Source organism: Onychostruthus taczanowskii, unplaced genomic scaffold, assembly GCF_017590055.1.
Source record: "Onychostruthus taczanowskii isolate IOZ18803 unplaced genomic scaffold, ASM1759005v1 scaffold10, whole genome shotgun sequence".
In the NCBI taxonomy this organism is placed as follows: domain Eukaryota; kingdom Metazoa; phylum Chordata; class Aves; order Passeriformes; family Passeridae; genus Onychostruthus; species Onychostruthus taczanowskii.
Window position 1 is genome coordinate 8,767,122 of NW_024496526.1, and position 25,487 is coordinate 8,792,608.

The window sequence follows — 25,487 nt, forward strand, 5'->3', positions numbered from 1 at the left end:
GGCTGTAATTTATTTTCCAGGGCCAGGAGTTTTCCCTTGTGCTCCAGCCCACCTTCCCCTGCTGACAAATCGCTCAGGGCTGTGCACAGCAATCAGCAGGCTCCTCCAGTGCCCAGTGCTTTGTTAACATCTGGCTTCCCTTCCTTTTACTCATATTCCAGGCCATGTCCATATCCCCTCTTTCAACCAATGCTCATCTCTGAGGTCACGCTAGCCGTGATGGGGTTTTTATCACCATTGCTTCCCTGCTCTGGGGTTGGTTGAAATCCCAGATTCTTTTCTTCCTTTTCTCTTTTTTTTTGTGAAAAAACAGAAACATGTCCAGGATGTTGGTATCATCATAAAATCCTATTTTGGTTCAGCATCCTGCTGCCTTTGACAGGGGTGTCAGTGGGGAACAGAGCCAAGGATTGCTATAAACACAGCTGTGGTTGGGTCAGCACCACAGCCCACCCCAAGCCCATACTTCTTTTTAAAAGGACAATTGTTCTTTTTCTTCAGCTGCTTACCCCGGGTTAAATGGTTAATAAACATTATATGCGTCAGTTAAAAAAAAAATTTAAAAAAACCTTATGCAAACATTCACTTAGCCTTGGGCTTTTCCAGAAAGGTGGTACCAGGCTATGGCAGCTGTTAATGGGCAATCCAATGGTTCCTACAGAATAAAGGGTTAACACGAAGACCGAGGGGGAATGCTGGACTCACAGCAACAATAGCAAGCAGAGAAAGTGGGAAGAAAAATCCCCCATTAAGCACTGATACTTATTTATGCATGCATGCTGGAAGGGGTTAGTGCAGCAGCAATCCCTGTTGAACATTTCAGCAAGATTAGGTCCCCTGGAACTGCAAAGCTGCTCCAGCTCTGGAAATTTATAGCAAAAGCCTGACTCTGGGAATAGCTTGACATATGACTGTCCTCTGCCAGGGGAGCTCTCTGCCAACCCTGACTTCTCCTCCCTTCCCTTTCATGCTAGCTTCCAGCTGGTTCTGTTTTTCTTTCATTTACAGGCTTTGTTTATATTTGTGTTTGCTCCAGAAGTAACTTGCTTTCAAAGAGATGTGGAGGAAATAAAATCAGAAGGAAAAGGAAGCTAAAAAATCATCCCAACTTCTCCACCACGACAACTGCAGCTCCCCTCAGCACCTCCAGCAAAGCAGTTTTCCGTGCAGAGTGCAAGTGTCTTCCTGCTCCTTTTGGATGGTGTCCACCATGCCTGTGACAGAAACTCTGCCTGAAGCTCAAATCCCATCCATCTCTGGGGAAACTTTTCTTCTTCTAAGGGGAAATTTTGAGCCATAATACAGTATTTTGCACCAGGAGGGGACAGTATTCCAGGCCCTGACCCTCAGAGATACTATTAAGGACCCAGCAGTGGAAGATCCTTTGATAGCAATGACAATTTCACTGACTGAGGATTCCCCATTCAAAAAACCAGGAACTCCAACACTGACATGTTTGGAAGAGACCTCCTTCAGTGGTGTTGGGAAGATGGATGAGTGGCTGTAACTACGTTACCTGAAAAAGTGTTAATTTCTCCTCAACAGTACGACACAAGGGTGTCCCTGTTTGTTGTCAAGGTTGGTTGTTGTGTTTTCCTTTCTCTTTCTGAAAACTAAGATAGGAAACCACTCACAAAGACAACTTCAGCTGCACATTTTAGTGGAACTTTTTGAAAAGGTACAAAATACCAGAGGGCATAAGCAACATCTATAACAAAGAGCACAGAATCCAAAACATCTGAGTGGTGATGGAGATACAAGGTGAGGGAGGGCAGAGGAAAATGTCTATTCAAACATTCAACCAAGTCAGCACTTGCTCACCACAAGCCATCCCGTCCTCAGGAAAAGAACCACTCCAAAAATGTTGATCATGCAGGAGGTGAAGACCCCATCCCAAGTTCCAAAAAGCACAGGCTCCCATACAAACAGCTGGATCTTCCACCAGGGCTTGGTCTGTGTTTGAGATCCCTAGAGGAAAGCAAAGCCTGGGGTTTACCTCTCATGCTTTGTGGGCAGGCTGCACAAGGGGTGCCACAGCCAGCCACCAACAGCTGCTGAGACTCTCCTTTGCTGCAAGCTGTCCCTGAGATGAAGGATTGTTGGGCTACTGGGTGCCTGGGCCCTGAAGGAGATGGCTCCCTACAATCCCTGTGTGTATTCTTGTAGGATAAGCAGAACCCCACTGAGCCTCAGTGAATTAACCCCGATGCATCAACCAAAAACACCGTTCAAGGGTCCTTCAGAGAGCCAGCAGCTACACACTGTGCTTCTCCTCCTGTCCCTTCCAAACACTCCACCAGGGCAAGCAGGGCTCTCAGTGCATGGGACAAGTCCCTTAGAGGATATGACAAACCAGCTTGGACCAACAGAGTAGGCCAAGATGGTTTTCTTATCACAGTCATATCTGATCAGAACCCTTTGCTTCTCAAGGAGACATGGGTCTCTGGGTCTTGGGGCACAGTGATATTTCAGAACTGCTGGAAGAAAGATCTGAAATTCCAGGGAAACTGCAGTTTTCCTACGGCAACTCTTTCCTCTTGTCCTTTGGAAATCGAGTCTCTTCTTTCCCTTTCTAAGTCATACACCTCAGACATACACAGCAAAATGAAGGGCAGTTTTGTTACTTCACTCCTGTTCCCTTGCTGGAGCAGTGACCAGGAGTGCTGAGGCCATGGAGATAGAAATTTGGGAAAGGAAATGGCTCTGTGACATACCTGCTGTGCTTCCTCATGGAAGAGCTCTTGTACATATCCCTCACGCCGGGCACCATCGCGGCTCCACATCATCTCCTCAGTGCCACCTCCTCCTGCCCAAAGCCCAGCTCTAGCACAACCACGGGCAAAGCTGCCCTGAGTGGAAGCTCAGCTCGGTCCAGTTCCTGCAGGGCTGGCTCCTCCGTTGTGGATTCATGGTTTTATTCCAGCCTTACTGTGAAAGCAGGAAAGATGAAAGACATGACTGTTGCTTTCTCAGTCTGCCAAAGCACAAGGCCATTGTCCACACAGTCAGCAGCAGCTTGTAGCAGGTGTTGAACCAGAGGGACACCACAGCAAGCAAAGAGCAATGCTCCCCCAGCACAGGCTCCACCATCAGCCACACATTTAACAGCCCTTGGTAGTCTTTTCCAAACCTAACCCCAGCATCCTGTAGCACTGGCTCCACAGCTCCACAGTGTTGCCTGCAAAATGCATTTCCTCTCGTTGGTTTTAAATCTGGTGCCTGGTAATGTCATTGCCTGCTCCTTGCTCCAGTGACATAGGCCACACGGGTTATTCACTTCCCAGCACCACTCATCACTTCACAGCCTTGACCACGTCTGCTTCAGCTGTACCTTTTGCAGACCAAGGTTCTGCCAGTGTATTCTGTCACCCACAGCCTCCCACAGCAGGTGTCAAGAGAGACCTTTTGGCTGTTCCTCAGCACAGTACAGCATGCCTAGGTAAGACAAAGAGGGCTGCAGCCAGAGAGGAGCAAGACTTGTTCCACAAATGTGGAGAGGACAGCTTGTCTGGATCATTGGCTCTCCTGGGGCAGGTAATTTTCTGGCCAGCTAAGCCCACAAGCTTACAAGAACAACCACGATCACACAAGGCTTGTACCAACAGCTGGACACCTTACCTGAGACCAGAGACCAAATTAATCACAGGCACAGGGCAAGAACACAACAGAAATGTGCTTTGCCTATTGCACAGGGACATACAGAAACTACTTTGTATTGCTCAGGATTTCTGCACCAGGGTCTGAATGCCTTTCACCATCCTGCCCTTATTACTCTACTTTGAAACACCCAGTACTAAATAGCCAAAGCAGATGCTGCTCCACCACAGCGTTCCAGTTGCAGAAGGGCTCCTGCAGCTGGGGTACAATGGCCAGCACGGGAGGTTTTTCTTTGCCCTGCCCACATGGCCAGTTAAGCAGCACCAAAGCCATGAGAGTTCACAGATGCCCTGCTGCTGCCTCCACATTTCTCGAAGCAAATAACCTTTCACAATATCACAAATGGTTGCCGTTACAGGGAGACTGGGGCTTCAAGCAGGGCAAAAGCAGCAGGAGACGATGAACTCTAAAGAAACAAAGCTCATGGTTTTTTTCAAATAGCCACAGTAAATAAAAAATGGAAGAAAATACACAACGTGAAACAAGATTACAATTGAATAGCCATATTCTACAGTCCTTCCTTTGCTTTCACTCAGTAAAGCATTCACTGGGGTCATCCAAACTCCAGTCTGCCAGAGCAGTCCCATTGAGATGTGCAGAAAAGGGAGGCTGCAGCTCGGCAGCCCTCTGCTCTCCTAAACCACTCCACCAAGGGAGTCAGGAGGAGATGGCTCCAACCCCTTACAGTAGCTCAGGGCTGAAGTGACTCGCCCAGTGTGTCTGGTGTGTGACATTATTTGGATAGGTGTGATGCACCCACATCACCCACCTGAAACTTGCAAAATGCTAAAAGAAGGGCTGCACACATGGGTTTTAGACCTGAAGCACACCTAGCAAGAAATATTACCTGCCTAGACATTTAAATCCCCTTATTTCACCATTTCCTTCCTTTTTCTCTGCTTTGAAACCCTTCTCCTGCCCTGCGCTCTAGAGCCCTTTTTGCTCAGCTACTGCTCACCTTGATATGAGATCTTCCTCTTCCACAATCCCAGGAAATTGCCTCTGCGCTACTGCTCCTCTGTGGCGTTTCCAACTGCCTAAAAACCTCATTACCCAATTCTGTAATTATTTACATCCCACCACAACTCCTGGATGCATTGTTCCCTACGAGGTAGCCAAGGTAAACACAGGAGGGGGTGTAAAGCACAGAAGTGGGAGCTGAACAAACGCACTCACAGCCACATCCCAATCCACAAAGAAGCAAGTATTTCTGCAATTCAGGGTCTGTGAGTGGAAAGTCCTTGAGGCAGGCACCCTCCTCTTGCCCCACGCAGCACTCTATCAGCACAGGGATATTTTTGGGTGCTATTTTGTATCTAGGTCACCAACCCTCTTTCTGCTACACACACCAGCAGGATAAATAAACTAAACAGACACAATTTTACTCTAATGTAAGTGAGCCTCTAACTTGAAAGCAAATTGCTGTTATTTTTCCTAAAGTTTCTGCCAAAAACACTAGCCAGTCTATAAATTAAAGACGAACGTCTGTTTTAATCTTTCCATACCATTTAGCACTCAAGAGAGCAGAAGAGCATTAGCAAACCTTGCAGAAACATTACAAAGGCTCATCTCCTTTTCCTGCAACACTTCTCTATTTAATTGCAAAACCAGATTCCTATAGATTAAATTTCTGTGCCCTCCATATCCTTTCAAAGCACCATTTTATTAATCATCACATTAAAGCTGCTTCTGAGCTAAGCGTCGCTGCTCTGAGCTACTCAACAGCTGGCTGATTTGGAAGAGGAAAGGTTGACGCCTTCCCAAGCACAGCTGCGTGTGGTCCCACGGCCTCCGACGCCTCCCTCCTCGCCAGAGGTGCTCCTAAAGCCTCTCCTCCCAAGGGACACAGCAGCCAACAGCATTTTAGTTTTAATCCATCCCGTCAACTCCCCTCCGGGTCAAGTTCCTAAAAACACCTTTAGGAGTGTAAAGACTCCTTTAATTTAGGAGTCTTTTAGGAAAGCGGAATTGAAGGGAAACGGAGCAGCCGTCAGCGCAGCAGAGGTAACGCCACGCAGAGCGGCGCCCGGCTATTCCCAGTTACTCATTTACTGCAGCGGCCAGGACAATTACCGAGCTCCTGTTGTTTTCACATATCTCCGCACAGCAACGAAGGCTGCGGAACACCAGACGTGGGAAACAAGCCTGGACTCTCCCCAGCAACTTCAGTTTTCCGCTGTGGCCGGAGAGCTTCGGCTTGGCAGAGGCGCTGCTGACACCTGGGGCTGCGGCCGCCACCACACCGGGCAGCGCTCCGACCTACCCTGTCCCTCTTCCCTCTCTTTGTTTTGTCCTTTTATAAATTCTTTTTTTCTCAAATTTTCCATTTTCCCCCCCTCTATTTTTTTTTCCTTTTTGTTTCCCTGTTTTTGCTTTTTTTCCCTATTGTATTTCCTTTTTTCTGTTTTTCTTTTACATTTCTTTTTTTTTTTTTTTTTACTTCCTCCCCACGCCCTTATTACCTTTTTTTTTTTTTTTTGGGGGGGGGGGGGAGCTCTTTTCCACCATTTTTTTTCGCCCCCACCATGGTTTTAATTTTTTAGCTTTCCTCTCCCCCGCCATGGTTTTAATTTTTTACCTCCCGCCCTCCGCCCCGGCCGAACCGCGGCAGCCCCGGAGGGAGCGGCGGGCAAAGCCGAGCGGAGCCCGGCGCCACCTGCGCGATCCCCGCGGCTCGGGCCGGTCCCCATCCCGGCTCGGGGGTGCCCCCGCCGTGCCGACCCCACTCACCTGGCGGCTCCCGGGCCCTCCTTCCCTCCCTCCTTCCCGCCGGCTCCCGCGGCGCCGCCTCCCGCCGGGGCGGCCCCGGGCGCTGCCACGTCTGCCCGGGCACCGCGCCCGCCCCGGCACCGGCATCTGCCCGGCCCGGGCCGGAGCCAGCTGAGCCCGGGACACGCCGCTTCCTGCAGCGCCCAGAGCCCGCAGCTCCCGCCGAGAGTGGGCAATAGAAATCATCAGGGGTTGGGAGCAGGTTGGCACCCAACCTGGAGTTCTCAGGAGTCTGACAAAATAAGTGAATAAATAAGCAAAATAACAGCGGATTGAGGAAATGCTGGCCACGGGCAAAGGGGGCTCTGATTCCGCACACGAGCGATGTTTCAATAGGAACTCGATCCAGTCGAACTTCCCAGCCCTGGGCCGCCAAGAAAATGTGACCCTGCATAGGCAAAGCTTCACCTGAATTAAAGGCAGGAATTTTGGACAGTCTCAATATAAAGAGGATCATATCTAGAGCCAGCCACCCATCCTTAGATCTCGTGTAGCACACTTTGATTTAATTAACTTCCAAAATGGGTTAGAGTCATTTTAATTTTCATAAAGGATCCATACAATCATTAATGTAATCCAGTGAACCTGTTTCGATTTTCCTGCAGAGCCAAAGTGTGAACAAGCCTCTATCCTTGAATAAAACCACAAATTTCTGTGTGTGAAAGAAAAGGAAAGCAAGAGTTCAGAGAAGACAGATGACTTCTCAAAGGAGGATGAAGCCTGAGGACATCACAGAATGTCTGGGGTTCAAAGGGATCTTAAAGATCACCTGATTCCAACTGCCCTGGTTTGGACAGACACTTTTCACCAGGTTGCTCAAAGCCCTGTCCACTCTGACCTTGAACACTTCCAGGGATGGGGCATCCACACAGCTTCTCTGGGCAACCTGTTCCAGTGCCTCACCATCCTCACAGTAAAGAATTTCTCCCCAGTATCTAACCTAAACCTGCTCTCTTTCTGTTTGAAGCCATTCCCCTTTGTCCAGTTGTCCTGTCACTACATGCTCCTGTAGTGTTCCCTTTAAGCTCCCTTCAGGTGCTGGAAGGCTGCAATTAGGTCACCCCTAAGCATCTTTTCCATGCTGAACAATCCCAATTCTATGGATAGCTCCCCAGATATCCCATTCCTGGAATATTTCAGAAGCTCTCCTCCACTCCCTTCTTTTTACACTCTACAACTATCATGGAACAGGTTCAGCCAGATTCTCCCAGCATGAGGGCCAGTGAAAAATCTGAAATAAATATCTTGAATTTGTTGCAGCACTTGTGAAAAGTCACTAATTCCCTGAAGACCAAGCCCTGTAGCCTGCCCACAGGCACTTCCATGGCCTTCCACATACATGCGCACACCTGGCAAGTGCTAAAGAAGTTTCTTGGGCCAGCTGCTACTGCCACTTGCCACTGCTGAGCACTCCTTTGGGAAATCCTGCCTCTACACTGGAAAGAACCACAGGAGAAAACCAGTAAAAGGTGTTTTTTTCAAGGACTGACACATTAAACTCACCAAGCACTGCTAAGAAGCACTTTCAGGAATGTTCGGTGTTAATCTCTGTCTGTTCCTATTTTAGTCACGGCAATTTTCAACATTCTCCTGCTTGTTAAAAGAATCCTTCCAAGAGCAGGAGCCCTCCTTCAGCAGGGCTGTGTGCACTTCAGAACCAGTGTCTTCATATCAGTCTTACTCCACACCACTTTAAGGCCTTCCAAGAAAATTATCACAAACTGAGAAAGTTTTCTAAAAGCCCTAATTAAAATTCTCTCTCATTATGCTGAGTACCTTAGCTCTACATGGAATAAATAGGGAGAAAAATGAAACTAAGAGTTAAAATTGTTTTCTCAAGGTGCAAATCTCAAGTGCTTTCAGGGCTAGCATAGGACACTGCAAATTCCACAGACCTGCTGGAATCCTCTCCCTCAATCCATCTGCCCCAGGAGGTTACACACATCCTGGGGCAGATGGAGCCATCCAAAGCCTGGCAGACCCACACACTGGACATCCTGAACCATGATTTGAGAAGACTTTTGATGATCCATATGTTGTCACTGACTGGAAATTGCTCCAGGGAATGGAGTCTGGAAATGGATTTATGAGAGTGAAGAGGGTGACAAAAGGTTACGTGGGACAGAACAGGTATGGGAACAGTAGAGGTGTCAAAGATCCAAACAGGGCCTGCAGAAAGAGGGAAAGGAAACAGCAGTGCAGAGGTCAGTCAGCAAGAGAAGATGAGAATTTGAAACATCCACAAGTCTGAGCCACCCTGTGAAATGTGGAAAGGACTGATCCTTAATAGGATGAATATTAATTGTCACCTACCTCATCATCTTCTTTAGCTACCAGACATACACATCTCATAACACAATGTGCAATTTCCATGTACACACACAGCACAAACTGTGAATAAATACCCAGTTTAGCTAATCACATCACTTAATGACCTACAAACCCTAGATTGACCATAAAATAGGCTGTGACACACAGAGTATGTTCACAGACTAAATGAAGAGACAATCTTTTTCAAGTTCACTCACAGCTGCAAACTGTAAAATACTTTGCCTTTAAAATGGATTTTTACCTGGTGGTATTCAGTGTGTGTAATAGCAGTTATTAACATAATACCTGAGCATCACCACAAACAACATTCCTGTTTCAATTCCTTAAAATGGATTTTCAGGCAACAACTCTGAGAGAGCCAATACTGCCAAAGTACATTTCCACACCTGCTGTGGGGGCTCACACTGTCCTTATGGCTCATTTTCAAGTAGCTGCAACATCCATCACTCTAGCTATGTGTTAGGCTAGGAGTTTTATCAACCATCCTGTTCTCTTCCTCTAAGGGAACAGATGTAGTCCTAAAGAAAATGCCCCTTTCAGAGTCCTGGTTTGCAGGAAAAGATCATTTTGTCCCACTGGTACCCTTGCACTTGCTTATGTCTTTCTGAGCTGTATCTTTCTTACACTGTTATGTCTACATTAGCTTTTTAACAAAGATGATTTCAGGAACTGGCAAAGAGAAATGGAAGAAAACACAGGACTTGAGAGAAAACAAACAAGTCATCCTTTCAGCTTCTGATGTCATCCTCTGTTTTGCTGCTGCTGTCACTGCGTGGTTGAGATTACCTCGCAATTACCCTGAACATTCCCAGAACTTGCAGCGTTGCTTTATCCTCTCTCAAGGCTCAGTTTATCCTGTGACAAGACTGATTAAGGATGTGCTGCTCCTGAAAAGCTTCCAGAGTATAATACTTACACATTTTGAACAGTCATTATTCATTATACAACAGAAAAGTATTTTTCTATGATTTACACAGCTAGAGTAATGGATCCTTTTGGTTTCATTTGGGCCAGGCTAGTGTTTTTGATCTAACAAAAGCTGTTACTTCTGCCTTTGTGAAATGGCACTAATGACCACATCTGATGATGAAAACAAAGATTTTATGTGAATAAAAGTGAAAATTAACATGTTCAGTGGTACTACTTGCATTTCCACAGCTGCTGAGAAGGTATCGCCTTCTCTAAATGAAGGCAGCTACACACAAGCAACTGCCAAGGCACTGATCTATCTAAAAAGATGTCAGCACAAAGCCTGGTCTGGGACTAGGCACCACATTTCTGGCCAAGAGGCCTGGAAGACACAGCCACCAGCACAACGAAATCACACCAACAGCGATCACCCAGCAACATGTCTTGGCTGTTCTGTGGAAGACAGGCAGAGCTGCCCAGGGAGATGGTGTCCGAATGGAAAAAATAACAGTGACTTGTACACCCAGCAAACATCCAGAAGTGAATTTAAATAACAGAGGTAGGAACTGGAACCATGATTCCCGCATGATGTGCACGGCTGCTGGCACAGGCAAAAGTGACAAACACTGGACTGCAAAAGACCCGCACAGACATTTTAAAATGGAACCTCATCAAATCATCCCATTTAATCTCTGCCAGTGGCTTGTACATGTATGCATTTGAAGCAGATGGCACAGCAGGGATGTCAGGAAACTGAAGGCCAGCCCTGGTGTGAAAAGGAAGAGCACTGCAGAGGAGGCAACTTACCTGAGCAACCAGGGCAGGGCTGTTGGCTTTGAAAGGGCAGCACAGATGGGCTCCTTTTTAAACCCCTGTTCCAGTGAACAGCTCTCTTCATTAAACTTCATGCCTTGACAACTAAAGCAGACAGAAAAGCAAACAATATTCTATGGAAGACTATCTTCTGTTGATTTGGCAAGGGCAATGCAGAAGATAATCAGCAAACAAGACACTTTCTGAGATGACCTCCCTAAGACAACACACCTCTGAATCTCCGAACTTTTATAAACTGCTGTCTATCCTGAAGCTACGGAATAGTTTACCCTGTGCACTGCAAGAAAAATACTAATTGCAAAGAGATATTTTTAATGCCTCTAAATAAACAAATAACCAATTATTTTAATAGAAAAATGCTTCATTCTCCTAGCAAAAACTAAAAGCAAGCTAATTTAAACAGACTATTTTTCTCACTCAACACAAAATAACGGTTCTGATAATTCTTTTCAATATCAAAATGTTGAAAAGTATCTTTTCAGTATCACTTTACTCTTTGACAGTATTAATCAAAAAAGCCAATAGGCAGATGTGATCAGTTTTGATTTCTAATTTCCACTACATAATTAAAACAAATGAAAATTAGTATAACTAGTGTAAGTGAAAATAAAGACAACCAGGGTGGCTGAGTACACAGACACTGTCACCAGGAACACTGCAGAGCCAGAGTGCACCCACAACTTAAAACCATCAAACATGAAACTATTAAAAGCAGTTATTATGCTGGCTGGATGCTAACATATCACGTGAAGTTTACAAGGTATTTTAAAAAGGCAGCACCGTAACTCGCACACCGCAGTACAACTGAACCCAAGCCCTATCCAGCGCTGGAGCTGTGCTCACACCCTGCTCCAGGGGCACACAAAGCAGTGCTTCCCATGGCTCAGAGGGACTGAGCAGGGGCATTTCCTAAGGCAACTTCCAGTCTGTGCTGCTGCAGCCAGTGACCACCCCGGGCTGTGCGTGGCCACCGCTGCTGTCCCTGGGTAAGACACGAGAGCAAACCTGAGCGCCCTTCTCTGCTACGGCCAAATCCAGCCAGCTGGGCCAACCTCCTCAGCAGGTGCAGCTGAGGCCACAGGAGAAGCTCCTCTCACGCAGCCAGAGGAGGTTCCCGAGGTGGCCAGAGGATGGGCAGGCAGTGCCCTGCTGCACCCACGCGCTGGTGACATCCCTGTCCCACCAGCTCCTCCTGCCGCGCTCATCTGATCGCAGCTCCCGTCTTCACACACTGCTTCGCTACAGTTCTTTCCTCTTTAAAAGGTGTGGTGCCACTTTTAAACCTTCTCACATAAAACTTGTTTTCACATGAAGTAAAATCAACACAGCCAAGCATTCCACAATAATCAAGTATTTACCAAAAAGGACCCTACCAAAAGATTCAGGGAAACATCATGCCTGATACACACAAATAAATAAAGAGAAAAGGGAATTACTATTAATTAATGCTACAGGGCATATTTATGGTTTTGCATAAATGCTGCAATCCTCAATATTTTTTAAAAATATTTCCTTTAACAATGGAAAAATCTATGTAACAAATACTCCATATACTACACGTGCTACAAAATGCTGTAGTGCACACACGGCACTGTTATCCAACAGACTTAAAATCTTGAGTAATTGAGTTCACCCTTCTTACAACTGAGATTAAAACAAAGTCCTGATTCTCAGGTGTGTGAGGAGCTGCTGGCACTGAACAAACTCACTCCAGTGCAAACAAAAATCACAAAAGGAAAGCTGGTCTAACACCAGGTGATTCTATTAAAGTGGTTTCAGTACAACCTTCTAAGACAACCAGGACTGAAGTTAAGGTTGGATATTCTATTTTCTATAATCAAAGGAGGCAATGAGATCCAAAGGAGAAGAAAACCCAAATAAGTTCTGTGTGTTTCAAATCAAATACTTAAATATTTCATTTAATTGTTGAAAAGTATCCACTTCAGTTCTTGCACAATATGTATCTTTACATGCCTTCATCTGTCTCATTAAGAAAGCAGATTTTGTTTGAAATTATCTAACATGAAAAATACTGCTAAGTCTATTCATAAAACAGTATTCTATATTTTTATTTTTCAAACAGCAAGTGACCACATTTAAAATGCATCATTTGCAAATATAAATTATCAAACTATTAGTTTAATTAAAAATAAAGCAAAAACATAACTTCCCTTAGTATCACAATACATAGAAGGGTATTATAAACCCAAAAAGACTAAGTTAACCATAAGAAAACAATAACGTCAAAAGTGATGAAACTCATTAAGTCACTTAATGAATAAATCAGTCTAAGAATACAATACCATTCACCATGATTATGTAAAAAAAAAAAAAAGCAAACTTTCATTGAATTATACAGATAAAACAATCCAATCCTTCATGCCACATTTTGTAAACCATGATATAAATTACACTCACAGTCAAATGAACAGGAAGAGTAACTCCCAAAATATTTTAAGTTGCTTTTAGGGCAGAAATAAAGGCAGAAATATAATCATTTAAAATATATCAAGTTTAACCAAAAAAAAATTCATTTGGTCAAGCCTGCTATCCAAATAGTTTTGTTCCCTGCAAAACTATTTTTGTCTTTTTGTGAGTTACGAAATTTAAATGTTTCTTTTACATATTAAATGTAAGTCATGTGTTGAGCTACATTAAATCCTTTTATACTTTTATCATTTTGGCCTTAAGACCCAAACATCTTCTATGGACCTGCACTCACACTCTCATACACACACACACACACACACACGCTCTTCTTGGTATCAGGAAATTCCTCATTTCACAGGAATAATGAAAGACTCACATACTGATTTCTGTCAGAAACATAAGGAATATGTAAATTCATACTTTCCAGGTTCCTATAAAACCATCTCTCACCTATATATACATACTCCAACTGATGGAATTCAGGCTATGGTCTTTTGTCTGATAATAAAGGGACGGAATAGATGTTGTAGGATAAAGAAATACTGTATAATGATTGAAATAAACCTATTATCCTAAATTTATCTATACAAATTACCTTTTTTTATTAACTGAAATACAAAGAAGGCATATGGACTCCAGGAAAATAGCACTATATCAGAAATTCACTGTACCAGTGTTTCACTATATATATCATCAGGTTTTTCATAAGACAATTTCTTCTGTACACTAGGTTTTGTACTAATTTCTCTGTCTTCAAATCCATTATATTTTCAGATCCAATTCAGCACTATATAGTATGCCTTCAAAATAAAAGGAAGTCACTTGCTTTATTGAATACCAAGTTCCCTTCCAGACAGTATTTAAAGAAAGACAAGACTACACAGACAAAGTCCAGTATAATTCATTTCTGACAATGAAAATTTCAACCCCTCATACTGTTGCAAAATTCCTCCTACTGAAATGTCTACAATAATAATAATTATAATAATAATTATAATAATAAAAAGCATACATTACATATAAAAGATACCAGTGTACTAAAAGTGACAGAAGTGGACTAGCAAATCCTTCAAAGCACATATTATATAAATGACTAGCATTTAAAAACATTTCCTTTTCTATAAAATGTAGGTCATATACATTTATAAATTGGGGGGGGAGGTTCTAAAGCAGTGATGACTGTTCAAATTGATATGCTGCTCTGTACAGTCTAATACCTATTCAATTCAAACTATAAGTTTGACATCTAGTTTATCAGAATAAACCCATCTCATCATCTCATAGCTCATAATTTGAAAAATATGCAACTCAAAGGAAGAGATGACTCAAAAGTTCACTGTTTATCTGCATATGAAATAAGAAGAGAACTATTCCTTTCTATGGGTAGCCCAAGTCTCATCAGTTCAGTATCAGGACATAAAGACTCCAAATTTATGTAGAGGAACTGGCAGGAATCAGCACAGAAGCAGAATAGTATCTCTGATCCTTTAGAGACACAGCTATTCAACCTCAGCAGTCTTCCTCGTCTCGCAGAAGTGCAGCCAAGCCATGCATTTCTCACTCAAAGTGGACGAAGCCATAGATCTAAAGACTGTCCCCTCTGTGACTGAAATTGTGCTCTGTAAACAATGGTTTATATTCCAGCAGGAGGACATCTGAATTTATTTATAAAAAATGATTAAGAATATTCATTAACTCAAACAAGGCTATTAACTCCCAAAGGTATTTTTGGAACTTATCCTTATGCTACTTGTCAAGTTAGCACTGTCATGTATTATTGCTTACAAACAGTACATCATCATATGCCTTCTAACAGAGCAGTACTGTGATCAGTTCGTATTTACAGGCTTTTCTGTTTGTTTTTAAACAAGCTATAAAAACATTACATACTTTACAGACAATACAAATACTCAAGTCAAACAAATGGAATGCATAACAATAAGAAACGTCATAAAGGAAGACTGACATAAGTCCTTGATTGTCAAGACACATTTATATTTATATATAAACTCTAGCTGTGCAGAATCAAAGATTCAATCATAGGTACATCCTTATTTGATAAATCATATTTACAGCATGATATTGCATAAAAAAATAAAATAATGTTGTTTACACAATATTACCTTTCCATCCATTGGATTAAGGAAAGCAAGAAACAACTCTTAGAAATGTTTGCTTGCCTCAGTTTGTGTTTCCTACCAAAAGATGTAATTTTAAAAAGGAAACAGAAGGTTTTGTTATGTTGAGTAGAGCAAAAGCGACTACAAATTTATTTCCCTGACACAAAGCAAATTGTACTTGAACAGAAGTTAAAATTTCAAATTAAAGACATGTCTTTTCATTAGCAGTAATACTTTCTTAGTGCTTGTTCTTTGCAAAGTGAGTTTCAGCTAAATGCATTACATGCCTAACACAAACATGCATTACCCTAAGTCCAATGAACTTTCAAAGTTACAAGGCTTCATTTTAGTTAAGACATTTAACTCTAGGAAACTGTAAAATGATTCATTTGCTTCAGTACCAACCATGTAATTTGAAAGTTCACACATGTACTGGTACCGACTGCATAAATATATTTCTGCCTGTTAACATTTCCAAACGGATTCCCAGGAGTATTAGGATTTTCCCTGTGATTTGTAATGGTATTCAAACAAGCAAACAAAGAACAAAAATCAAAGCTCTCAAAGCCAAGAAAATTTAGTTAGCAAATATACATACATAATGTAATCCAATGCTGCAAAATTCAGAGTAAATTCATCCAAATATTCTGGTTCATTTCAAATAGTTACTAGACATGATACAAATCCTATAAAAATATCCTGATCAAGCATGGAATATAATATATCCGTTCAGGTGGAAAGTTTTCATAGGAGAACACGAATACTTCGGAATAAACTCCAAAAGTTACAGTAGAACCCCAATAATTTGCAGCAATGCCTTAGAAACCCTTTACAAATTACAGTTTTGAAAACAGTGAAGAAGCAGGCAACAAAAGCAAGGATATCACATCACAAAAAGTACTTTGTTAATTTATTTTGACAACTGCAATTTAGTTTTCAATACTCCTTCTACCTCCTAGTATACTAATAGAGATGCTGTAGTATACTTGGGTGAAGTAGTACATTATTATTGTGTGAGACCTTGCTACAGTACTTTTTAGACCATTGCAGAGAGGTGGGAAAGGACCATGAGGGATGTAGAAACCTGTCAGATGCTCTGTTTAGAGGTCAGCGAATTAGCAAGATTTTACTGTAGTTCTCAATTAACAATGAAAAGCTCCCATCATCCAAAAACCCAACAAGTACAATATAAAAATAATACAAGTGTTATTTCACATGAATACTTTCTTGTCCTATTTTTTTCTTGAAACACAATTTTCCTAAAGACAACACTAGGAGACACAAGATCATAAACATGGTTCTTTTATCATCCAATTTAAATTGTTTATGTTGTTATTCGTAAACCAACATACAGTAATACACATGGTTAATCCTTCTCCCCAAAACTCGTCATTTATGATTAATTCATTCTCAAATCAAATGAAGAAAATGTAAATGCCTATTAGTATACCATTACAAGCTGATTCCTTCATTGTCTGTTATATTAATGGCAAAACATATCAAAAGATTCATGCTAAAAGGGACACTGTCAAGTAATTTAGGACCAAAATATGACCTATTAATAAGTGCATGTGTGTGTGTATATATATATATATATATGTATTTTGTATAGCCTATTAATAAGTGCATGTGTGTATGTATATATATATATATATGTATTTTGTATATATATATATATACATATATATATATACATGTAGAGAGAGAGAGATGTCTTGGTAATTAATGTCATCAATTTCTTCTTTTTCAAAATTATCATTGCGCTATCACTAGTACATATCCCCAAAAATTCCACCTTACACACACACACATATCTGGTGCTCACATGACCTTTTGGTAGGAATGGCTGCTGTTAGCTCAAGGGAATCTCCACGCTCACCCCAGCCTTATACTGACAGCACAAGAACAGAACAGACAACCAAAGCTGCTTTTTTCCACACATACACAGAAAACTAACAAGAATGACCAGATCAACACGAAGAGTGTGCATCTGCAGCAGATTAAAAGCAGCAAAATGTGAGCAGTGAAAAACGTTATTAAACAATGCCATTATTAAACGAGCAAGAGCTTTTCACAGAGCTAAACCTCCCAGAGCTACATGAACACTTATTCCAGGATAAAAGGGGATGGACTCAGGAAATCACAGCAGTACATTTGGCTAACTCCTCCAGTGCAGAAAGCTTCAAGCATCAGCAGATCAACTACCCACACCACTGCTTTAACTGTACACGTGGAAGAAGCCTACAAGACAGTCCCTGTGGCTTAGGGGACTTCACAGCCTGTCCTAAGGCACAGGGTGCAGCTGGAACGGCTCAGCAGCAGGCTGGGGAATGAGCTGTGATGTAGGAAACAGCAGTTCCTCTGGTGATCCCCGCTTGGCTGCAGGGAAGAGCAGGTTCCTTCAGTCTGTGCAGCAGCCTGCCCCCTCACACACCCTCGGAGTGATCCCAAGTGTGACAATGGCAGGGCACAGCCACTCCCTCCGAGTCCTCAATCACATTCTCACACCAGAGTGTCAATGCAGCAACTTTTTTTAAATAAAGCTGAGTCAGTCCCCTTAGGGAGAAGGAGGCTTTATTCCCCTTACCTCCCTATGGGCCCACAGCAGTGCAGTAACACAGTAATAACCCAGCCTTTTTTTTTTTTTGTTTCTTTTGTTCCTTGCTATATTTAACAAATAGTACAGTTGCCATCTCCTTGCAACATCAGGGCATAGGAACAAAAGTGCCAACAAAGTATTATTCAGGCACCACAAGCCAGGATGTCATGGAAATGGACACTGAAAACAAAGTATGCCTTACAAGAGGTGGTTTCCTGGGATATAGGGACCCTTTATGTTATTTCTGTGCAACACACAATGGAAAGTCAAAAAACCAAACTGACCATAAAGGGAAAAAAAACAGAGAGACCACAAATCAGTTTAAAAATATTCTTTCAAAGAAATTTCTTTACATGTATCATTAATAATCCATAAGGAATTTACTCTTCTCCCTTGATGCCCACTCTTTTCAAGTCGTGGCCAAATATTCAGACAAAATTACTGGTAAGTCATAGCATGCTGAAATGCCTTACTGTATTACACACAGGGTCAACAAATCAAAAGAGCCTGCTTTCTTATACAAAAGTATTAAGAAATTAATTTATATAAACTGTATTCTTGCCAACAGAAGAAGCAGGCTATGGATAATAAATGCCCTTTCTCCCTCAACTGTACCAAGTGAAGTTAGTGATGTAGTAGTGCTCCCAAAAGGGAAAAGACAAAGTGGGATCAGTTTCCTGGTAACGAAAATTCAGAAAAATATTGCTACTGCTTTGGTAAGACGTGGGAACTGTTCTAGGTCCTGTTCAAGTCCTTTCTTAAAAGACAGGATATATTTTAGCCCCTTGAGATGCAGCCTTTTCTCCTACCTGATGGCTTTATCTGAGAGACACTAGCTAGCAACAGTGCTGTAAAAACCTGGATGAAATCCTATTTTAAAACCACCATATACACACCTACCTGTATGTGTATGTGTGTGTGTATGTGTGTGTGTGTGTTTTTCCCTGGTTAATCAGCCTACATGAGGCTTAAACTGCCTTGAACTACCAGACAGTGTCCCTTTAGGGAAGGTGCAATAGAATGAACATACAGTTCAAAAATCTGAAACTTGTTAACTTAAACTACACAATAGTTAGGCTACTCAAATCTTACCACCTTAAAAATGCACACAGAACTACTTATCGTACCATACTGTATACTTCAAGACAAAGTACTATTCAAAAAAACATATTCATGGTACAGGGATAAACTTTGCAGTTTATTTATACTGTGAAATGCAATGAAAACTTCTGATCACTCTCCTAGGCTGGAAAAAGAAATCCTGTTCACTAGCATCATTCACCAGTTTGGGTTGGTAAAATTGTAGTGACTTTTACAAAGCAAACACTAAAAAATAGGGAATTTGAATGCCCACTTCTTCAGCTTTCAGGGATACTTCAATAAATTTAATAATTGGAATTGTCAAAATTCTAGACAGAGAATTAAAACAGTTTTTACAGAAGCTAAAAATACCCAATCTCAAGTATATGGAAAAGAATTACTGGAGCTGCTGTATGAGATGAAAATGATGCAACCGTATCAAACCTAAACATCTAAAAATGGTTTTATTTTTTGAGAAATCAAAAACTATAAAGTTGACTAAGTGCTCTATGTTAATCGTTATGAGTATGTAGGGTAAGGTACAATTAAGCTTTTAAATCTTGGAATACGCTGTTTGTGTAAGCATTTTGCAATTGGGAATGTCATCTACAGAGTATTTTAACTAAAACTTCAAAATCTTGGTTTCTGCATATGAAAAAGTCATTAAAAAGTTACATCTAGATTCAGCTGTACAAAGAAATACACATTACTTCTGGAATGAAGTAAAGGCTTTAGCAGTTAGGCATTTTGCTTAAAAAAGTGTTTAAAGTATTTTAAATTAATTAGACTTTTAAATAGTAGAGTTAGTCTATCAGAATTCACTTTCTTTCCCTCCAAACACAACTCAAGGTAATGCAAAGCAGAAATAAAGGGCACGTGGTCGAAAATTATTTTTGAGAGAGACTGAAGATTTTTCTAGGAAATGCTTTCTTTTAAAGCATATTTGTTTGACTTCCAAAATGTACTTGTTTATTCTGTGTGTTCAGTACACGTTGATTCCCTGCTGAAGAGCAACAACTATGCTGACAAGCTTAGAAATGACAATGTGAATAGTTTCAGACAAAAAACTGTCCTCCCAAAGCATACAAGGAAACCAGCAAGGAAACAATCATGGGGGAAAGTCTTACCTGGGGATTTTGTTTATTTTAAAATTTCATAGAAGGTAAAATATTTTCTGGATTCAAACAAATGAATAATAAACTGCCTTTGATAGGGGCACCAACATCAGGCAGTTCAATGACTGATGGCTAACGAAAAAAATTTTTAAAAAAAGAAAAATGAAAGAAAAAAGAAGCAGTTATTGGTCTTGCTAATATCAGCTTACTTCTGTTTTAACATAGCGCTCTTAAAAGCTGTACAGAACTCCATCTTATACAGAGCAACCCCCTTTTGACAAATGTGTTCTAAAGTGCCAGTATTATTTACAAAGATTTCTTAGCCAAAAGTCTGGCCCGTTGTGGCATCAGGTGAAGAAGTCATCCCAGCTCTGCTATCATTTACATTCACCAAGGGAAATTCTGGGAAATCAGCACTCGTCCCTGGTCCCCGAAGGTTCACCTGTCCATTGGCAGTGCTAAACTGAGAGGATATTCCAGCTCTTGCCCCATGGTACTGAGCTCTAAAGGGCTGCTCAAAGGAGCTAATTTGATATGCTTGATGAACAGACTGTGCCTCTGCTTTCTTCTGAGAAGTTACTTGATCCAAGAAGTCCTGTGTAGAGGAGGAAGAAGAATGATTTGCCTCATCACCTGAAAAGGGAAAAGGGTGCTGAGAATCACCAACCATTAGTCCAAAGTGAGACTTGTCTGGAGTTGTTCTTAATGGAGAGTTCATTCCTGACCGAAAGCTGTTGACGGGTATGGATGTGTAGACCTTCTCCATGGAAGGAAATGCTGGCTGGGTTGTAAGTGTCTGGTTATCAGTCACAAAATTAAGGCTCGGGTTGTTCAAATAGGCATCATTTTGGCTAGTTCTGTCCAAAGCTTGCTGTAAAAACTTTGAATATTCTTGTAACATACTAGCTTTATCTGATGAGGAAGCTTGAGAGCTTGTTCCAACCGTCTCAGATGGGGTCACCTCGGATACTTCAGCGGAATTGATGGATATACTAGAGGTCACTTCTGTGTCAGCCACACTGAAAGAGATCTCATGCTGTCCATTAGCCTTGTGAGAATAATGATCTAACAGAGTTTGCAGTACCTCATCTGGAATGACATTTTTGTCATGGTTACCTTTAATTTCAACATTCAGTGCCTGTGTGTCTAGTATTGAGGCTGTAGCAGTTTCATCAATGACACTGGCCACAGCTGCCTGCGTTACTGAAGGTTGAGATGCTATGGTACTGACATTCAAGGCATATTCTCGACTGTTGTTACTAGCTGCTTGTAGATACCTCTTTTTCTTCAAAAACTGCATTGCATCATCATAATTAGTGCTGCTGTGTACAGGTTTACTGGGCCCTTCCTGTAACGTGTCGACTTGATCAATGTCAGCATTACCTTCAGAGTCCAGTAAACTTTGCTTATCCACAAGATCGAAGGTGTACTTCGAAACCTTGCTGTCTTCATATGTAGACAAAGGTGAAATGGTTTGACTTTGCTCAAGTGGCTGCTTCAGACTCCTCTTGTTGACCTTTTTGAGAACGAGCTTTGGTGGGTGTATTTCTCCAGAATTTGCTTCCTCTAAGTGCGACCCACCGACTGAAGAATGTGGCATCTCAACAGCATATTCTGCCACCATATATTCATCTTTTACTTTAGTACTAGAAGAGTACAAAGGCAAATAGTCATTTTTGTCCTTCTTGTGTTCTGATTTATCTGAACTTTCTTTATCCCCAGATTTTGTTTTCTCTGTTTTCTGCCTTTTCTTCTTTGGCAAGGAGCTGTCTTTCAGAGGCGTAGAGAAACCAGAATCTTCCTCCGATGGCAAAAAGCCAACTTTGGTGGCACTTCTGTTGGGTTTCTTCTCGCGGTTCTCATGGCACATACGTTTGTGTTTCAGCACACGATCGGTCCTGGAGAAATACTGGAAAAAATTATGGTGAGTATTATTATTATTATCATCATCATCATCATTATTAAATAAATATGTTAGCGGAAAGAAAAGAAACCTTTCATTCTAAGAAATTTACTTGATGATTCACCCACTTGACCAATTTTTAATGAAGTGGCAAACAAGAGCATACAGTCAATAAAATCAACCCCAGCCTGCTGTGACTCTGCACCACCAAGATAGCCCATCTTGACTGAAAAAACATTCATTATATATTTATTTGTATAAAATGGAGAAAGCCCCATCTGAAATACTGAGGAATTGACTGGTGTTTTGGCTTTCAAGCACAGAAGATTTCACTAAGTCATCTTACCTGCAAACAATATTCACACTGGTAAGGCTTCTCTCCACTGTGAGTTCTTTTGTGCCTTTCCATGTGATACTTCTGAATAAACCTCATACCACATTCATCACAACGAAATGGCTTTTCACCTGATAAAAAACACATAGCAATATTAACCTAAAAGAATAAATCAACATTCTTCCATAAACTTACCAGGTCAAATACTACATTCTCTATTAGAAGCAGTAAGAGGATTTAGTTTATTGCTATTGAAAAACAACATAGGGCTTGCTTACATCACTATTTTTTCAATACTCAGTTGCTGATGCTTCAAATTATTTTAAGCTTTTATGCTAAAAAAAACACCACCTTTAAAACTAAATTCTTATTCCTCTTTCTAATGCAGGTGCAGGTATGTCTTACACCTAACAAATTAAGAACTGCAAAGACGGTCTTCCTAAATTGTTGCTGCAGTATGCATTTTTTTAGGGCAGACAACTGTATAAAAATACCTCAATCCTCTCACCAAACCCTTAAGTCAAACCCATCCCTACCAGGAGGGAATTAATGCATTTCCGAACTTCAATTTTTTTTAAGAACTAATTAATTTATTTTTTTTTAATTAAGCCAAAACCCAAGAAAACCTCTGTAGCTGAACCAGCACTTGCAGACTTACAGGTTTGCAAAAAAAAATCATTTTGATTGTTTTGTCAGCTAGTTTTGGTTTCTGGTTTTTTCTTTACTTTCAGGAAATACTCGTTCAGACAAGATGCACTGCCCTGAATTCATCTTCAGCGCTCCCCCTTATTTTTCCTCACAAAGAAACCTTGTAACAATACCTTCTGAGCAGGGAGTAACTATTTTTATTTCTTTTAACTTTTGCCTTACATCTTCCCTCTGATATTTTTCCTAGGTTTCTCTGACAAAACCTAAAAATTTCAAATGCATTGAAAGTTAGTTCTGCTTTTATACAACTTCACCATTATTTACTAGAACTCACTCTGAACAACAGTGATCTCTCCTCTTAGTATTTACTGTGAAATCATTTGGCCTGATATAGAGGTCAGGGATTGTCTTGGCAGCATCTGTCAAGACCCTTTTCATTCTGGGTACTGCACTGCACTGATTTTTGGGATATGAACTACTTATGTCTTGTTTCCAGAACTATGCAGACTATTGCTGTTTTCTAAAGTAGTTTTATTCTTACTAATTATATTATGAACTGTTGAATTACCAACAATTAATTGTTCAAGTTTAAAACTTTAAATTAATAGATTTTATTATTTAAAATGTTGACAGAGCTTGTATGTTTCATTTAGAGTAGAGAAATTTATCCACATCCTTCTCCAAATGGGAATACAGTACCTGAAAATAAAGTTCCAGTATTTATAGAGATTAGAATGGAAAATATCTGTATCAGCCACACATGTGCTCCTAGTCAGATCACTAATGCCCAGAGTTTGAACTTCCTTAATTCCAAGCAATTTCTAAATCTATCTCTTTGTAAGCCTATGTCCTATTTCGAATTATTAATTCTTACCTCTCCATGTGGCTTCTCAGCCAATCCCTTTCTCAGATGAAATTATTCCAATTTATTCTCTCCTAAATCAAATTATCTCCTCTCCTCAGATCTCTCAGCTTCCATCAGTTCCTTTTCTACAGGCTCACAACCCCAGCATTCTACATCTCTTCTTTCACTTCACTTAGAGAACTTTACCATTTCTTGCTTATTAATAAGCACCATAAAATTTTGTGCTTTTTTTCAACATCCCTTGTAAATGATGAACACATATCATATAATTTCCTCTCATCCTGCCTACAAGCAAATCCTCCCCTCTGGCCTATTTCTTCACTTTCAAACTCCAGGTTCTTAATGTTCTCTTTATTTGTTAGGCACCCTCAAAACTACGGTGCCTTACTCCCAACAAGCCTGTTCAGACCTTCTGAAACAAATTCCAATCCTTGCCTTCCACTTTCAGGATGCTGAGACAGGACATTTAGACCTCATTGTTCTTGTTTGATACATGGGAACTCTTCCATTCCTGAAGACTACCGCTTAGTCCTTGCTACTTACTGTTTTCTTTCCCTGTGCTCCACTATTCTACTTTGTGTTTTTTTTAAATTGCGCCTTCAAACAACTCTCCCTACATTGTTTCAAAGCTTGCTTTCATGCTACCTCAGATTTATTTTAGAGAATGGAGTGGCTGTTTAGGTTGAAAACTATCCTGAGCTAAGGCTGAGTCCTGTTCTGGCCTTGAACAGCCCTCTAAGGAGCCATCCTGCAATCCCAGGAAATGCAGAACACTTCATTAACGCACTTACCTGCAGCCTTACACTCATTTCTGTAAGTGAAGGCACACGGAGTTCCTTAACATTTTCCTACCCAAGCTGACTATTTGCTGGCAGAAGACTCTGCAGCTCCCTATTCCCATTTCAAGGCTTAAACAGGGCCAAACAGGGGTCTGTGGATTTTAGGTGGATTACAGTCACCAACTATTCTGGAGACTTTCAGGGCACATACAAATGCACTGCTGGCCATGCCTCAGCAGGGAGAAGAATTTGGGGACAATGCCCTGCAGTTAACTCAGCACAGTACAGAAAATAATATTTTTTAGTAGAATTCCAGAACACTCTGAAAGTAAGATTAAGAAAACCTTTGTGAAACTGACACCATATTTAATTTTGGCTTTAATCTTCATATGGAAGATAATTTTAGGAAAAGATTAAAAATTAATACAAAGACAGGCTTCCAATAATAATTTCATCCTAGCAGAAGCCTAAAACTTCAGATGCCTTCTGCAATTTTGTTGTACTTTTCAGACAGGATCTATTGCAAATGGAGGAGACCATTAATAAGTCTTTTGATAATGCAGGGAGAATCCAGGACACATTTTTCTGAAATGTCTTGGTCAGTGAGAAAGAATCAGATGTATAAAAAACCCTCAAAATTTAAAAATACAATACAGCAATTAATGCATTATTTATGAAAACAGCTCATGTGTTGTGTCTATGTTGGCAATCTATTAAAACCAAGCAACAGAACTACTCATCCAGTGTAGTACAAATATTATGTGTATGAAGGCTGTAACAATTATAATGCCAGACATTTTAAAGTCTAAACAGACAAAAAACCAATTATAAAATACTAAAGAAGGCTATGAAAAAATCAGCATGACTGAATAAGAAAGCACTTGAATTGTCAGCCCCAATGGTGCTTTATTTTTTTTAATGTAATCTTAGTTTTTGTGTTTAAAATGGAAAGTAGGGTGGCTTACACAATTAGGACACATGAATGCATGAGTGGGTAAGGTATATAGAAACATCTCTAAGCAAAAAGTAAGTAGACATATTTGAAAGGAAAAAAAAAAAAAGAACATTCAGCATCTTCTCCAACCTCGTAAACTGAAAATATTTGCATACCAGT

The 25,487-nt window shown here is 41.0% G+C and overlaps 2 protein-coding genes across 3 annotated transcripts in view; both read right to left on the bottom strand.

Annotated features, from left to right (window-relative positions):
• Positions 1-2,786, bottom strand: part of SLC12A8 (solute carrier family 12 member 8) — a 48,177-nt gene extending 45,391 nt beyond the window's left edge. The window contains exons 1-2 of the mRNA XM_041408622.1: positions 2,715-2,786; positions 1,822-1,968 (exon numbers count right to left, since the gene is read on the bottom strand). Coding sequence (XP_041264556.1) covers positions 1,822-1,968; positions 2,715-2,786 — 219 coding nt within the window. The remainder of the gene's footprint in view (positions 1-1,821; positions 1,969-2,714) is intronic.
• Positions 2,787-16,687: 13,901 nt separating this feature from the next.
• ZNF148 (zinc finger protein 148) overlaps positions 16,688-25,487 on the bottom strand; it is a 37,280-nt gene continuing 28,480 nt past the window's right edge. For both annotated transcript variants that reach the window (XM_041408832.1, XM_041408825.1), the window contains 2 exons: positions 22,094-22,212; positions 16,688-21,753 (listed from right to left, as the gene is read on the bottom strand). In XM_041408832.1, coding sequence (XP_041264766.1) covers positions 20,164-21,753; positions 22,094-22,212 — 1,709 coding nt within the window. In that variant the 3' untranslated portion in view covers positions 16,688-20,163. The remainder of the gene's footprint in view (positions 21,754-22,093; positions 22,213-25,487) is intronic.